The following is a 16,825-nucleotide window of genomic DNA, read 5'->3' as shown; positions in this document are numbered from 1 at the left end:
AAGGAATTCTTCAGTTCTCTTGACTATAAATGCAGCAGAGATTGTGGTATCCATAAAAATATAATGCAGCCATTTTTAATGAATACATATGGTTGTTGGCCTTCTACCCTCTCTGGTAGGCCTATGATATGTATAATTTATGCTGCATTCGTTCACATCAGGTATGACCGTCTTGTCTCAGGATGCCTAGATCGATTCTTACCACCTCTATTACCTTTCCAGGACATGGTACATGAGGTAATGGCTGCCCACAGCTGTTCTGATGCCTATTACAAGCTGGTAGGGGAATTGTGAAGCAGTATGTATTCAGGATTATAAGGAGTAAGAGGGCTGAGCACAGGAGATGCAGCATGTAGCGTGTTCTTACTGGTGCAGAGTCACATCCTCTAATGGGGGTCTTTAGGGTTTATTAAAATTCAAAACTAAAATTATATATTTTAAGATAATATAAATGATTTCCCCCATGTCACACAGACAGAAATGATCATTTATCACCTATAAAGAATTCATCAGAGAACGTTCCCATTAAAAACGTCAATTTTATTATTTTCAATAAAAAAATACTCTATACAGTAAAGCAATTGATGAAAACACCCGGAAAAATTACAGATCACACTAAACTTTTCTAGAGGTACAAATCATACAGTATCATCAAATTCATATTCCCAATGGTAAAGCCATACTGATATATGTAAATTATGGGTGTGGTCATAAAAGCAGCTCAAACCGGTTATAGCTATTGTGATGTCACAGAGCTTGGGTATAAACAATGATGTTGGTCACAGAGCTGTCACTATCAGTTGGATGTGACCGGTAAGTAATCTATCAATGCTACATCTGTACTTCACGCTAATTAATTTGTTTTATTAGGAACATTGAATTATTCCATCTCTAGAAGATATTGTGTGATAGTGGTAGTAATATGGTATTAGTATTAGTGTGCAATTAAATTGCTCAAGTATCTTAGATTTGCAGGGTAAGTGGCCAAAATTTGAGCTCCCTTATTATCATTATGTTTACCACTTGTAAAAGAGAAATTTCAATATGCTCATATTAGAGGACTGTATATTAGGGGACTATAATTCCTTATATTATTTAGGTTCACCAGAAATAATTACAATTTAATTCAATTCTGAATTTTGATCAATTGATATAAAAATTATTAGTGGGGAATTGATACTGGTCTGGGGCTATTTATCATGGTTTGGGCTAGGCCCTTTATTTCCAGTGAATGGTAATGTAAAGACTATTTAGACCATTGCATGCTTCCGACTTTGTGAGACTAGTTTGGTAAAGACCCTTCCCTGTTTCTGTATGATGTTGCCCCTTTGCACAAAGCAAGGTCCATAAAGACATGGAGTGATAAGTTTGGTGTGGAGGAACTTGACACTCTGCACAGAGCCCTGACCCCAACATCAGAGCCTGAACTCACAAATGCTCTTTTAATTAAATGGGCAAAAATTCCAACAAACACGCTACAAAATCTTGTGGAAAGCCTTGTCAGAAGAAGTTATAGCCACAAAAGGGGGCCCAACTTCATATTAACATCCATGGCTTTGTAATGGGAAGTACCACAAGCTTATAATGGTGTAAAGGGTCAGCTGTCCACATCTTTTGGCCACATAGTGTATTTTGGGCTTATGTATTGTGATGTCACTACTATTAAAAATAATGATAAATCCATATTGAAATATGCAAATTATGGGTGAGGTCATAAAAGCAGCTCACCCCGGGTATAGCTATTGTGATGTCACAGAGCGTGGGTGTATACTATGATGCTGGCCACAGAGCTGTCACTCATCAGTTGGATGTGACCGGTAAGTACTCTATCAGCACTACGTCTCTAGATGAGTCTCATCTATCAGTTTCTTTATGAATATTTTATTCTTAGGTACAATTCTGCTGTGTCTGCCATTTAAAGTTTAGTTTATATTTGGAATAGTTATACTAATATACTAAGAAGTTGCTAAATGGCAATATGGCGGCCTGTGACTTCTGCTCCAGAGACAGAATGCAGCTTGCAGACAAAAATTGCCATCTGTATTCTGCTGGTAAATTGATAAAGCAACCTCAAAGAAAAGGAATGTGAATGTCCTGCAGCCCTGAGAACTTATTATTGGAACCCTTCAGTTTATAACAGGAGTAATTCACGTAATAAATATTTACTAGGGAATTACTAATTATGTATTTGAGGTTTTCTATTTGTGTAAAATACACAATTATTATTATTATTATTATTATTAATAATAATAATAATAATAATTACTAATATAAAAATGTTAGGGAAGTGATTTCTTAAGAACAGCCCTGACCCCCTAATCCTGTATCCTCAAAAGCAATTGTCATTTTTCATTAATATATATATATATATATATATATATATATATAAAATGTAATAATGTCTATAACAAACTACAGAGGTTCTAAATTATAGTTAGTATCTCATATAAAAATGACATAAACCCCGGAAATGTCATACCGTATGGTCAATTCAACAACCAATACATTGTTCCAAAATCCAAACCCCAAGCAATGTCATTCACAGGGGGTCCGAGCCCCAAGACCCCAAGCAATGTGATCTTCAAACACTTCTGATTGTCTAGATCCTGTACTTGGAATACCCCTTTTATAACTAATTTCTCCAGCTGGTTTTCTTTAAGTTTTCCCTAACTACTTCTTTTTCTGGTCATTCTAGATCTTGCTGTTGGATTGACACTGTTGGATTACTGTGTTGCTTTTACGGTCAGCGATTTGTCCTATTTTCAGAGAACTAGAGGCGATTAGTTAAATTCAATCTTTACTGTCGCCTGGTTTTCTACCACGGACATTGGTGCAGTTTTGCACCCGGGTTATTAACCAACCATGCCCTTTTGGAAAAAATCAAAAAAATATCATGTGTCTCAGATTCCTGATAATGGAAATCTAATGAAAGAGATACCAACTATGGAGGAACCTAACATCTCACTCCAGAAGTTTTCCAACATCAAAGATATGCCAGCCGAAAAATGCAGCGATCCAAGTCACAGCAAACCTTGTGACATTGGCTCAAAGAACGCCAAGAAGAGCGCAATCAGGAGCTTGGGCAGCAGCGCTGTGATTGGCGCTAAAGAACTGGATCGCTGTTTCCCAAATAGACGGCTGAGATTATACGTTGCCACCTGGAATATGGAGGGAAAGGTGAGAAGTAACATACAATATCTATTGTGAACCATGAGTGTATCTGATCTAAGGCTATGTTCACACGGAGTATTTTGCCAAGTTTTTTTACGTGGAAACCGCGTTGCAAAACTCGGCAAAAACGGCCCGAAAATGCCTCCCATTGATTTCAATGGGAGGCGTCGGCGTCTTTTTTCCGCGAGCAGTAAAACTGCCTCGCGGTAAAAAGAAGCGACATGCCCTTTCTTCGGGCGCTTCCGCCTCTGACCTCCCATTGACTTCAATGGGAGGCAGAGAAAGCGTAATTCGCGGTGTTTTATGCCCGCGGCGCTCAATGGCCGCAGGCGAAAAACGCAGCGAAAAACTCTTCCAAACGGAATTTTGAGGCAGATATTCCTCCTGCAAAATACTCTGTGTGAACATAGCCTAAAGTTGGATAAATTTGCAGTTGGATATGAGATAGACATATTATATACTACCCTAGGCCCAAATTTTCTAAACATTTGGGCCAATCAATGTTGCTGCACACACTGCAAACTGTCAAACTAATAATCTATGTCTTTGGAATGGCAATGCCTCTGATCCTAAGACTGCAGCACTGGCCATAGTCTATAAAGACTAAAATCCAATTCGATCAGATATAATTTTTTGTAGGTGATATAGAAGATGTCAGTTTGGTTGGTGCTCTGTGTATACATTATTAATATCTTCATATTTTGAGCAGGAGTTCCCACAAAATCTAGAGGATCTGCTGTTGCCATCAGATGACTCCAAAGACATTTACGTAATTGGCGTTCAGGAAGGATGTCCAAACAGGTAAGTCTTCTCAGGTTGTCTTACAACAGTCTATGTCTGCAGATGGACTACAGGTCGGCTGATTGAAATTCTCTCTTGATAAATTTTCCTATTTAACCCCAGAGGTTATAATATTGATTATTTAATAAATGAGTTCAATATTTTAATCTGGTGTAATTTATTAATATGTAAACTTGAAATTGTGTCTTCTTGTAGACGGGAATGGGAAATAAAATTACAAGAGACTCTTGGTCCACACTACGTGCTATACCATTCATCCGGGCTCGGAGTCCTGTATCTCACCATCTTTATTCGACGGGAACTGATCTGGTTCTGCTCAGGTAAGATTCACTTTCTTACATTTACATAATAAGTCCTAATTGAAGTCATTAGTTTGAACTTATTATTTAGTCATTAGAACTAGATGTCTGCAATCTCGACTCTCAGATTCTTCACTGTGGAGTATTGGAGATCTGATAGTTTACTCCACAGTTACAAAGTGTGAAATGGTGTTGTAGTAATATTTCCAGCGTTTAATAGGAAACTATCTCTGTTTCATTGTTGCATGTTATACTATTAACCACTAACCCTTCTTCTTGTGTTTCATTTCTTATACAGAGGTAGAGCACACCCATGTAACAACCAGGCTATTCCACCATGTCAAAACTAAAGGAGCCTTGGGTGTTGCCTTCACCATCTTTGGGACATCATTCCTGTTTATTAATTCCCATATGAGATGTAAGTATGTCTGTTTTTAATATATGACTATGTACAGTGTTATTGTATATAAAAGTGCTGCTGTTTAATAATAATAAGTTGGAATATATGAGATGACATGAAAAGATCTGTACTATTGATGTTTTGGTGTAAAATTAAAAGTTCTTCCTCATTTGGTCAAACTTCTTCTAATCCATCAAACTTATTCTATATAATGAGAGAATAATACTGGAAGGATAAACGGCCTAATGTCCTCTACAGAATGCTATAGAAATACATTATCCTCTGTCATGAAAATGATTGTGTCTTAGATTTACAGTAACAGAAATATCAGTATGTGTGGTGTACAGAGTGCAGACCCAAATCATGGAACTCCACCAGTCTCATCTTCTAAAATGTCAATAGAAATCCAATTAATATAAATACTATTTGTAAAAAATTGATTGTTGAGGGAACATTCAGACTACACAGCCCAAGAAATAGATACGATACCTAGATAATATAGGATAAAGAAACCTATTGTCAAAGAAAACTTAAATATGGTGGTTGTCCTAAATTCCAAGAGGTCATATTTACTGATATGTATATTTTTGCTGGCAGTTGGGGCAGTCTACAAGAGGATCCAGGACTATAAAACTATCACCGAGGGTCTCCGTCTGCCTCAAATTATTCCGGAAAGAATAAACTCCAATGCCTGTGAGTATTACTTATGTGGTTGAACCTATCGATTCCTTTATCTCTCTATTTATCTCCATTGACTCTAATGCAGTCACGTCGTCTAACTGTGTCCTGTGTTTATCTCATTCTACAGTGGACGTCACCAGCCGCTTTGATCGAGTTTTTTGGTTTGGGGACCTCAATTTTCAACTGAAAGAGGACAGAAAAAACGTGGAATCTCTTCTGAAGAACATTAAAGGAAGAGATATGTCCAGTCTCCTCAAACACGACCATCTGAATGAAGCCAAGAACAACGGTACATTTACTAGTAGACAGATCTCTATCACTCCTCAGCCTGTATTATTACCACATACACCTCGACAGATCAATACAAATCACTGTCATGATGGTTCATATGTTCTCCACATTCTTATATAGCCCTACATCTCTTGCACATGTTTTTAATACTGACATGTTTTTTTTTCTTTTAATTTAAGGGTCCATATTTGTAGGGTTTAAGGAGCACACCATAGAATTCCTTCCTACATATAAGTTCGACATTGGCACAGACACCTACGATACATCAGAAAAGCAGAGAGTCCCATCATATACGGTAAGATATCTTATTTCCAGGTCTACAGAGCTAAAGAAAGAATACATTTCATGATTAGATTTTCATATAATAAATCCCCTCGCGCAAGGTAATGAATTGTTATTATAGATGAAGGAAAAATTCTTAAGAACAAAGCATCCAGTCCATTTTACTTGTAGTGAGTTTGTCATCGTCTCCCAGTGTAATATGTCTTCGCCTAGCATGGCTCAAAGATACTTATTTCATTAAATCTGAGTGACCAAGTCAAACCTTAAATGCAAGAAAGTCTCAAAATTTATATTACTTAAATAAAATAGGCCGAAATGTTCAGTCTATGATGCTATGAGGTTTATAAATAAATTATAATATGATTGCACTGATGATATTTGTTATTTTTATTACCTCTACAGGACAGGGTGTTGTTTAAAAGCCAATACGAGGGAGATGTGCGAGTCCTGAAATACGACTCTTGCCCTGTTTTGAAGACCTCAGACCACCGACCCGTTTTTGGTATCTTTGAAGTAAAGCTCAGACCTGGTTCAGATAAGTAAGTCATGATTTCCTCCATGTTGTTGGTATGATTCTTTCAGTAGCCGCCATTACTACATGGGCCTTATAGCCAGAGCTCACACTTTGGGGTAGGTGGCTGTATACCTGGGTGACAGTACTGGAGTAATCTAGAATGTGAAACAAAACAATTATTGTGTGGTTACCTGCTAACATTATCATATGTCTTACATCAATATATTTCTCATTCCAGCATCCCATTGGCTGGTGGACGCTTTGACCGCAAGATCTATTTGAAGGGCATTAGGAGGTTAGGACAAAAAAAGTAGCTGCGTCTGTTCATGTCCTTACAGCACATAAGGTGAGAGCATTGTACTTGTCTATTATGTTTGATGTGAGAATGTTCTTCCATCTCTTAAGTCTTCCTCTGTATCAGTAATTGATTTTATCAACCAACATAAAGAAATTGTAAATAAGTCATTCTATCTTCTAGTTCAATTTTCTTGTATTCAGATATTTATTTAATTTCTAAATGAAGGTTATGGGTTTTAGAAGAAAACTGTAAGCGTGTATGTAGTATAATAGATTGGTGGGAATTCATTAAGACTGACGTTTCATACACCGGTCTTAATATAAAAAAACATGGAGTAAAATGTGCCTAATTTATTAAAAGGCCCACACCTTAATAACTAATAATCCATGTTATTATGATAAATGTGTCGGCCGCTGGGGACTCTGCTGCTTCAGCTACTCTCTGTCCACTTTTTTAGAAAAGTGCCGTAAGCGGCAGAAACTACATGATAGATACAAGGAACATTGTTATTGATGTAAGACATTACTTGGCATCTTGCAGGACTCCTAAGGAACATTTACCATCTCAGGTGCATAAAACAATGATTCCACCTTTGTGAACATCAGAAAGTTCCTGTAACATCCTGAACAGCGCAGCTTTAGATCCAACCCATCGCTTGGATCAATCATCTTCAAGGTTTGTAGTGTAACCCCTAGGATCAAATAGGAAAATCCACAATAAAACCTCTTCTAGATTTTGTGACTGCCAAGAAACACACATTAGTTGAGCATTAATAGCAAATATTTCTCTTGCAGCATAAACATCAATTCCGCAGTATATCTGGTGAGAACTGCGCTCCCTGTGACCGGAGGAGCCGCCATCATTGCTGATAGAAAGGTAAGTTCCTCTAGATATGTCCCCTCTATATTTGGTAAGCAGCCTGAATGATGAATATTTAATAGGATTGTGTGCTTCTCCCCCCAGAAAAAGTCAGCAGATACAAACAGACCATCAACATCAATGCCAATAACAACCCGCCATCTTACAAGTATTCCAATGGCGAGACTTAAAATTTTCTACATCTGTCACAGAAGAGACATCAGTGTGGTTACCGGTGCATCAATGTTACCCAGAAGACCAGGCCCAGAACAGGAGAACATGTCATCTCTTCCTGTGTCTCTGGAATACAGATTTCCCACCACTTACTGATACTACAGTATATACTGTGACATCTTCCATTGTTTTTGCTGAATCTTGTATAACATCATCTTTACCATTATATATTTTGATCCACAAAAACCTTAAATAAATCTTTAACATCAATTCATAAGTGTGACTGGTATTTATTATTGTGTTCAGTGCCCGGCTACAACTTACCACAGTGTATACAATTCACTTATCCGACCCTTCACAGCGCTATTTGTGTGACATCGCGTTTAATCCAGTGGTAGGTGACAGGACATTGTATCATATGTACACAATACAGAGAGTATGGAACGTGCCGCCATATGTACTGGATTAGATCCTGTGTTGGACAAAAAGTGACAGGAGATGTAAAATATTGATATATTTGATAGTTGTTTTGTAGACACTGAAGCGCCTAGGGAGAGTGTCAGGGACTGCAAGGGGTTAAGAAAGGATGGAACGGTTTAAAATAATGCCCAGGACCAGGATTGGTCAACAAGGGGTAAGAGGGGCGTGGTTAAGAAGATATAAGGCAGGGGTTTGGAGCAGGAAGCCCTCTTACCTTCAAGCTGCAGTGGAAGAAACACCTTTGTTGCTGCTGTGGAGATTCAGAGCGTGTTCTTTCAAGAAGATGGCAGAAGAACTGTTGCGGAAGGTGGCACAGCGGGTAGCGTCGGAGGGACCTGCCTGGCTGGAATCCCTGTTGGAGGAAGGAGAGAAGCGAGGATCTGAGCGGGGCACGGAACAGTCGGGAGCGGCTACCCGAGGTAGGCCGCAGCGCGTTACACGCCCTCCGGTTCGACTGAGCCCTAGCCCCGTTGCTATGAGGGGTGCTGTGACTGCTGCACAGTCATGCGGTGGTCCCAGCAGGTCCCCTAGGCCTATGTCGACGGGTGCTTCGTCGGTCGACATAGTGCCCCCCTCCCCCCCGCCCACTCGTCGCGCTGGCGTCCTTCCCCATGGCGGTAAGAGGGCGGCTGTTAAACCGGCACGGGCACGGTACAACCCGCCTCGAGCTGCTGATGCGGGCGCGGAGGCAGCGGTCGACTTGCGTGACAGTGGGGTGAATATGGCGGACTCAGGTGACTGGTCCGACATGGTCGCTTACCATGCGGCATGTTCACAGGAGCTGGGACTTGCTTCCGGTGCCTGTGTGCAGCCGGGGTCGGCGCCATCTTTCCCCGTGCTGTTCTCTACGCAGCCAGAATTGGCGGCGGGGGGAAGAGGGGCGGGACGTCCTGGCAGGAGCAGTGCGGCCAGGACACAAGATGGCGGCTCACGTAAAAAGAAGATGGCGGCGGGTTCGGGGAAGCGGGCGGTGAGCAAGCAGCCCAGCCAGGGGGCGGGGGCTTCTGCGGTGCCCGTCGCTTCTCCACCCCGGTCCCCCCGGGCCCCTGTCAGCATGGGTCAAGGCCAGGGGGGGAGTGTGCTAGGAAAGATAGGGTCGAGGGTGTTTTGGACTCGATTTGCCCTTCTCCTGCCTTGTCATCTTTTTCTCCTGCAGGTCCAAGAAGGGAGCGTTCCAGGCGAGGGAGGAAACGCCGGGCTGGAGGACATCGCCGGCACGGCCATCATAGACGTCGCAGGTCAGGTGACGAGAAGAGGCGTGGTCGGCGGTATTCCTCGTCTTCCAGCGATGGATTCTCCTCCTCGTCGGCGACGACGTCCGCATCATCAGGATCGTGGAGGAGGTCGTCGAGGAGATCATCACGGCCGCAGAGACGCAGTCGACGCCGGGAGGTGCAGCGCTTGTCGGTGGATCAGGAGCAGCTGTCCCAGGTTGTTCCTCCCGCCGGGCCGGTGGAGGAGGGGCAGGCCGTGGTTCCAGTGCCGCGGCAAGTGGCTGAAGGACCCTCTGCAGTCGGTGGGACCTCTGTGAGCGGTGAGTCGGCCTGCGGTGACGCATGGCTTAATAAATCTAATGCAGCGGGTGCGGATTTGATTTCTGTTTTAAAAGCCGTGGTGCCTGGGTTAAAACTGAATGAGGGAACGTCGTGTCCCTCGGTGCCACCAGAGGGAGCTATGCCCCCGTCTGAGAAAGAGAATGCTTTAGCTAGTTTGACGTTTAGAGATTCATTGTTTTGTGGAGTCGCTCCTCTCGGGACTCATTTGTCAGCTGAGATCAAGGACAAGATTTGGAGGAATGAATTTGTGGATATTTGGTCCTTGGTCTCGGTGGAGCAGGTGACTGTCGACAAGGAGCGGGGTTTTGAGAGAGGTTCAGATAGGAAAGCGAAAGTAGCGAAAACATTTGGCAACTGGGTACAGTGTTACGCTACACTGGCTCATGTTATTTGCCAACGCTATCCTGGGAAAGGGGCCGAGTTGTTTGTCTATTTTGACACAATTTTCAGCGCCCACAGGCTGCACGGTGGTGCGGCCTGGTGGCGATATGATGAAGAATTTCGGCGTCGTTTGGCTTTGTCGCCTGATATTAGTTGGGCGACGAAGGCAACGGACGTGTGGTTGCAGCTTATCTTAGCGCAAGGGAGCAGGCAACAACGCCCCTTTCCCAGTGCGGCCGCAGCGCCGGGCCCCGCCCCTGGAGTTGCGGCCGCTAGGCCCACGGGTGCCTGTTGGCTCTACAACGAGGGCCACTGTCGTTTCTTTGCCACGTGCAAATTCCGACATGAATGTTCCATCTGTGGGGGCGCTCATGCGGCGCTCCGGTGTTTCCGGAGAGGCAAGCAGCCGGTTAAGGCACCTCCTTCCGGCGCAGCGGAGAACGCCGGTGAACGTTCTCGAGATGGGCCCATGGTTAGAGCGGTACCACAGGAGGCGGGAAGCAGAGGTGCTCACTAGCGGGTTTTCGTTTGGTTTTGAGATTCCTTTTGAATATTCTGCGACATTGTCATTGGCTGACAATTTGAAGTCGATCAATGAGAATGTGGGCATTGCGCGGCAAAAATTGGCGAAGGAAGTGGAATTAGGGAGAATGGCAGGTCCATTCAGAGAGCCGCCGTATACGAACCTGCGAGTTTCCCCCCTTGGTTTAGTTCCAAAGAAGGAACGAGGAAAGTTTAGGCTGATTCATCACCTTTCCTTTCCTCGCGGTGGTTCTGTTAACGACGGTATTTCTAGGGCGGAGGCGGTGCTTTCGTATACGTCTTTCGATGTTGCAGTAAGGCTGGTACAGGCGGCTGGACAGGGGGCGTTGTTAGCTAAATCTGATATTGAAGCGGCCTTTCGTTTGCTGCCGGTTCATCCGGAGTGTTTTCATCTGCTGGGTTGTTGTTTAGATAAAGGGTTTTACGTGGATATGTGCCTTCCCATGGGTTGTTCAATATCATGCAGTTACTTTGAGATGTTTGCGTCATTTTTAGAATGGGTAGTTCGTTTGGAGTCTGGTTGTGATTCGGTCATTCATTATCTGGATAATTTTCTTTTTGTAGGCCCGGGGGGCTCTGGGTTGTGCAGCCCGTTGCTGAGAGTGTTTCGACAGGTGATGTCGCGTTTCGGTGTACCTATTTCCGAAGATAAGACGGAAGGTCCTGTAACTGTTTTGTCATTTTTGGGTATCGAAATAGATAGCGAGCGGATGATTTTTCGCTTGCCCGATGATAAATTGGCAAGGCTAGTGACGCAAGTTGACCAGGTCATGGGGTCGAAAAAAGTGACGTTAAAACAGTTACAGTCGTTAATGGGATTGCTGGTGTTTGCTTGTCGTATAATTCCAATGGGTCGTGTTTTCTCTAGGCGTTTGTCTTTAGCCACTAGAGGTATCTCGAAGCCAAATCATTTTATCCGGGTAACCTCTTGGATGAAGAAGGATTTGTTTGTCTGGCATTCTTTTTTGAGTTCGTTTAATGGGAGGTCGGTGTGTCAGGACGCTGAGTTGTCTAATGTAGACTTGGAATTGTTTACGGATGCAGCTGGAAGTGATGGTTTTGGAGCAAGTTTGGGCCGAAGTTGGTGTAGATCCCCTTGGCCCTTGCATTGGAGTGATTTGGGAGTTTTACGTAATTTGACGCTATTGGAATTGTTTCCTATTATAGTTGCAATAGAGTTGTGGGGTAGCGTGATGGTGAATAAGAGGATTGTATTTTGGACAGACAACATAGCGGTGGTGCATGCGGTGAACGGGTTGTCGTCTAGTTCATTGCCGGTATTAGCTTTATTAAGACGGTTGGTTTTGAAGTGTTTGCGTTTGAATGTGTGGTTTCGTGCAAAACATGTTCCGGGTGTCAGTAATGTGATGGCTGATGCTTTGTCTCGTTCACAGATGTCTCGGTTTCGGGAATTGCACCCGGCAGCTTTGGCAGAAGGGGTGTACCCCCCCCCTTCACTTATGGGCCCTGGTCGAGGACAACTTATGAGGCTGTTGAGGGGTTCGGTGGTACCGGCGTCTTGGAAGAGTCATTGCAGAGCGTGGGATCGGTGGTTGGAGATTGCGAGGAATAACTTCCCATCACAGGATGGGTGTCACCTGGACGTCACGTTAGCAAGTTTGGTACAAATACGTCAGGAAGGGGGTAGTGCGGCCACGGCGAGCAAGTTTTTAGCAGGGGTGGCCTTTATGTTAAAATTGTGGGGATGCAAAGATGTTACAAAAGAATTTGTAGTTCGGCAGTCTTTAAAAGGGTGGAATAAAGAGGCGTGTTCCAGGGACACGAGGCGGCCAGTATCTTTTTCGCTTTTGGGTCGGCTTCTAGCCGTTTTTATGTTTTGTGTGTCGGGATGAATATGAAGTGTCCTTGTTCGGCGCGGCGTTTTCTTTGGCTTTCTTTGCCGCATTACGGGTTAGTGAGCTGGTTCCGCACAGCGTAAGTGCAAGCGGTGGTCTTCTCGGATCGGATGTAGTAACGTTGGGAGATTCTCTCAGGGTCTGTGTGCGGAGGTCAAAGACTGACATGGTAGGGAGGGGGGCTTGGCTGTCGATTGGGAGGATTGGGGGGCAGTATTGCCCGGTAAAATGGGTCCAGGAATTCGTGTTGGTCCGAGTGCCCGGGGCTCAATTCTTGATCCATCAGCATGGATCCGCAATGTCGCGTTTTCAATTTGAGGCGATTTTTAAGGCCGGTTTGAAGTACCTGGGTTTGCCACCGGGCGAGTTTGGTACACATTCGTTTAGGATAGGGGCGGCAACTGAGGCGGATGCCTTGGGCTTGGATTCGGCGGCTATCATGAGTCTGGGTAGATGGCGTTCTAATAGCTATAAGTCATATGTGCGACCTGATTTGGTTTTAAAGAATGTGTAAGCTGGAAGTTTTCATAGTAAAAATGTCGTCCCCTTCCCCCCCCCCCACCCCTGTTTTCCTTCCTTGTTTTAGATGGAGTGTTATGTTAATCCTTGCCTGTATCTTCATTTGACCGGAATGTAGCTTAATTTCTTTGTTAGGGTCGCGGCGCCCCCAAGTGTGGATCTTGGGGCATTCGTATGTGCATTGGGCAGCGGTTCGAGCGGGTCGAAGGCCATTAAGTCCGAATTTGGGCCTCGCACAGGCCGACGTCCATTGGAGAGGTGTCCGGGGATTACGGTGGGTGCAGTTACTGCCAGAAGTAGTGGCAGTTACAAGGCACACGTACGGACCTGTTGTCCTGATCATACATGCTGGTGGGAATGATATCGGCCAAGTAAAAATGGCCGAGTTATTGTCATTTATACGGGCTGATTTGGCGCGTTTTCAGGATCTGTTCGCCCGTTGCGTGGTAGTTTGGTCCGAAATAGTGGCGCGCACGGTGTGGCGAGGAGCGAGGAACATGGCAGCGTTGGAGAGAGTGCGCAGGTTAATTAATGTGCGGGTGTCGCGGTTCATTCGCTCTATAGGGGGGATCGGGTTGCGACACCAATCCCTGGAGGGGGATAATGCAGATTTGCTGGCGCCGGATGGAGTGCAGCTGAATGATATCGGGCTCGATATCTTTTTATTGGATCTCTTGGATGGTGCCGAGAGAGGGTTGGCGTTGCTTGGTGGGGGTGGTCGGGGGACTGAGTAGGTTTCTCAGTTCCCCCTTCTTGGCGGAAAGTACGGCAGATGAAGACGGAGGTAGCACCCTACATGCCTGATGGAGACAGGGAGCATCGGCATTTCAGGAGGAGAGAAAAATAAATATATATATATGTCTTCATGCCGATGTTTGTAAATAAGAATAAAGCTGTGGCCACTTCCACATTTCCATAAAGAAGGTGTTGGTGTGTTAATTCAAAGAAGGATGGTTAAGGTCCTGGGCAGGTAAAGTGGATAATGGGTCCTTGCAGTCTTGTAGACACTGAAGCGCCTAGGGAGAGTGTCAGGGACTGCAAGGGGTTAAGAAAGGATGGAACGGTTTAAAATAATGCCCAGGACCAGGATTGGTCAACAAGGGGTAAGAGGGGCGTGGTTAAGAAGATATAAGGCAGGGGTTTGGAGCAGGAAGCCCTCTTACCTTCAAGCTGCAGTGGAAGAAACACCCGCCCTCCCTCCCCTGGTGGTTTTGGTTTTTGTTTTGGAAATTTTTCTACGGTTATATTCTTGTTCTGGCGTTTTTCTGTTTTTTTCGTAGATGTCACAGCTGGCGGAAAGTACAGCAGATGAAGACGGAGGTAGCACCCTACATGCCTGATGGAGACAGGGAGCATCGGCATTTCAGGAGGAGAGAAAAATAAATATATATATATGTCTTCATGCCGATGTTTGTAAATAAGAATAAAGCTGTGGCCACTTCCACATTTCCATAAAGATGGTGTTGGTGTGTTAATTCAAAGAAGGATGGTTAAGGTCCTGGGCAGGTAAAGTGGATAATGTGTCCTTGCAGTCTAAATTTCAGTTCCATAAAATGTAATGTTGGGCTCTCTTTACAAGCGGAGACAATCACATTAAGCAGGGAAGCCGCTAGGGTGACACAATCCCCACAGATCTCAGATTGGACAAACGGGCAGGATGAGAGCTGCCAGTTGAGATTGCCAGTTAGGGCAGAAGTTACAAAGTGACTGATCAACCAAAAATACTTTGTATTGCTAGCCTGAATGGCGTATCGCTAGCTCAGCATTTCATATGAGAACAAAGACCCTCTGCAGCACAAGTTTAAGTTGAGACTGAACCATAGCAAACACATTGTCCCATTCTCACAAGTTAAATCAGAAACCGCCAAGTATAGAGCCTATTTATTAGTGAAACCGTCAAGCTTATGTACTAAATATTATAACCGTGAAGACTGTGCCTCTGTTGGAGTAAAGTTCTGTTCAGCATCTTATACCTGTGTCGTCTGAAGTTCTTGCTGTGCAATTTCCTCTGCGGGGCAGTAACCATCCTAAACCCCCTCCCACCTGTTACATTTGTCCATACTAAAGTCCATTACTCCATTGAAGTCGCCAATTAGTAGCAGTGGATAATCTGCAAGGGCTTTTTATCAATAAACTCCTGTACCACACCCAAGACAGAAGGATTAAAGGGTGGCGGTAAATAAATTGAGACAATGATACATTGAAGATTTTGTATTGTATAGTTCAGGAGCACAAACTTTCCTTCTTTTTCTTCCCAATATGTATGGCAGGTTAATTTGCAGTTAGGGTATGTTCACACGCAAACTCAAAAACGTCTGAAAATACGGAGCTGTTTTCAAGGGAAAACAGCTCCTGATTTTCAAACGTTTTTTTAAGCCACTTGCGATTTTCGCTGCGTTTTTCGCTGCATTTTTTACGGCCGTATTTGGAGCTGTTTTCAATAGAGTCTATGTAAATGGCTCCAAAAACGTCCCAAGAAGTGACCTGCACTTCTTTTTCGCTTCCGTTTTTTTAAAAAAAACGGCCCGTCGGAACAGAACGCCGTTTTTCCTATTGAAATAAATGGGCAGATGTTGGAAGAAGAGGACTTACTCCTAAAGCGAAGCAAGGATGAGTTAATGCTCCGTCCAACAAGCAAAAGAAGCTGGTGTGCAACCCATGCCGCATTGCGCCATTATTTGTGTAATGTTTGAAAGAGATTGTGCCTCTTTTTTTGTAGAGTAGTGTTTACATCCCCTTGTGGATGTTTATATACCACTGGTCAGTAAAGAATTTGTTGTTTGCATTACTTGGGTCTACTGTATTTTATTGCTTGCGACTAACCCTGCGGTCCTTGCCGGTACTTGGCCTTACATAGGGATACATTCTATAGACAAGGTGAATGCTAACACTCAATTGCTATTTAGGCTAGGACTTCACAGAGACTGATTGATTTTAATTGATCTTATTTTTAAATTCTATTACTTATTTAACCCCTTCCCTCTTTAGCCACTTTTGACCTTCCTGACCGAGCCTCATTTTTCAAATCTGACATGTGTCACTTTATGTGGTAATAACTCCGGAATGCTTTCACCTATCCAAGCGATTCTGAGATTGTTTTCTCGTGACACATTGCACTTTATGTTACTGGCAAAATTTGCTCGATATGTTCAGTATTTAATTGTGAAAAACACCAAAATTTAGCGAAAAATTGCAAAAATTAGCATTTTTCTCAATTTAAATGTATCTGCTTGTAAGACAGGCAGTTATACCACCCAAAATTGTTTCTAATTAACATCACCCATATGTCTACTTTAGATTGGCATCGTTTTTTGAACATCCTTTTATTTTTCTATGACCTCACAAGGCTTAGAACTTTAGCAGCAATTTCTCACATTTTCAAGAAAATTTCAAAAGGCCATTTTTACAGGGGCCAGTTCAGTTGTGAAGTGGCTTTGAGGGCCTTATATATTAGAAACCCCCAAAAAGTCACCCCATTTTAAAAACTTCACCCCTCAAAGTATTCAAAACAGCATTTAGAAAATGTCTTAACCCTTTACACATGTCACAGGAATTAAAGCAATGTAGAGGTGAATTTTACAAATTTCATATTTTTTTGCAGAAATAAATTTTTAGTACAATTTTTTTTATAACACAGAAGGTTTTACCAGAGAAATTCAACTCAATATTTGTTGCCCAGTTTCTGCAGTTTTAGGAAATATCCCACATGTGGCCGTAGTGT

General features: G+C 43.3%; 1 protein-coding gene and 1 long non-coding RNA gene across 2 annotated transcripts; both read left to right on the top strand.

Moving 5' to 3' along the window:
- Positions 1 to 2,700: 2,700 nt before the first annotated feature.
- On the top strand, positions 2,701 to 6,090 carry LOC142657340 (phosphatidylinositol polyphosphate 5-phosphatase type IV-like). Its single transcript, XM_075832362.1, has 7 exons — positions 2,701 to 3,177; positions 3,881 to 3,972; positions 4,168 to 4,292; positions 4,570 to 4,689; positions 5,269 to 5,364; positions 5,480 to 5,641; positions 5,823 to 6,090. The coding sequence occupies exons 1-7, from the start codon at positions 2,863 to 2,865 to the stop codon at positions 5,990 to 5,992; spliced, it is 1,080 nt and encodes a 359-aa protein (XP_075688477.1). The 5' UTR covers positions 2,701 to 2,862; the 3' UTR covers positions 5,993 to 6,090.
- A 242-nt stretch (positions 6,091 to 6,332) lies between these two features.
- LOC142657339 (uncharacterized) lies at positions 6,333 to 8,026 on the top strand. The gene is made up of 5 exons (XR_012849902.1): positions 6,333 to 6,464; positions 6,678 to 6,785; positions 7,278 to 7,412; positions 7,532 to 7,613; positions 7,701 to 8,026. It is a non-coding gene; the product is annotated as an uncharacterized LOC142657339 (long non-coding RNA).
- The last annotated feature ends 8,799 nt before the right edge of the window (positions 8,027 to 16,825 follow it).

The sequence above is a fragment of the Rhinoderma darwinii genome, chromosome 7 (assembly GCF_050947455.1).
Source record: "Rhinoderma darwinii isolate aRhiDar2 chromosome 7, aRhiDar2.hap1, whole genome shotgun sequence".
Lineage (NCBI taxonomy): Eukaryota > Metazoa > Chordata > Amphibia > Anura > Rhinodermatidae > Rhinoderma > Rhinoderma darwinii.
This window is presented reverse-complemented; position numbering and strand designations above follow the sequence as displayed.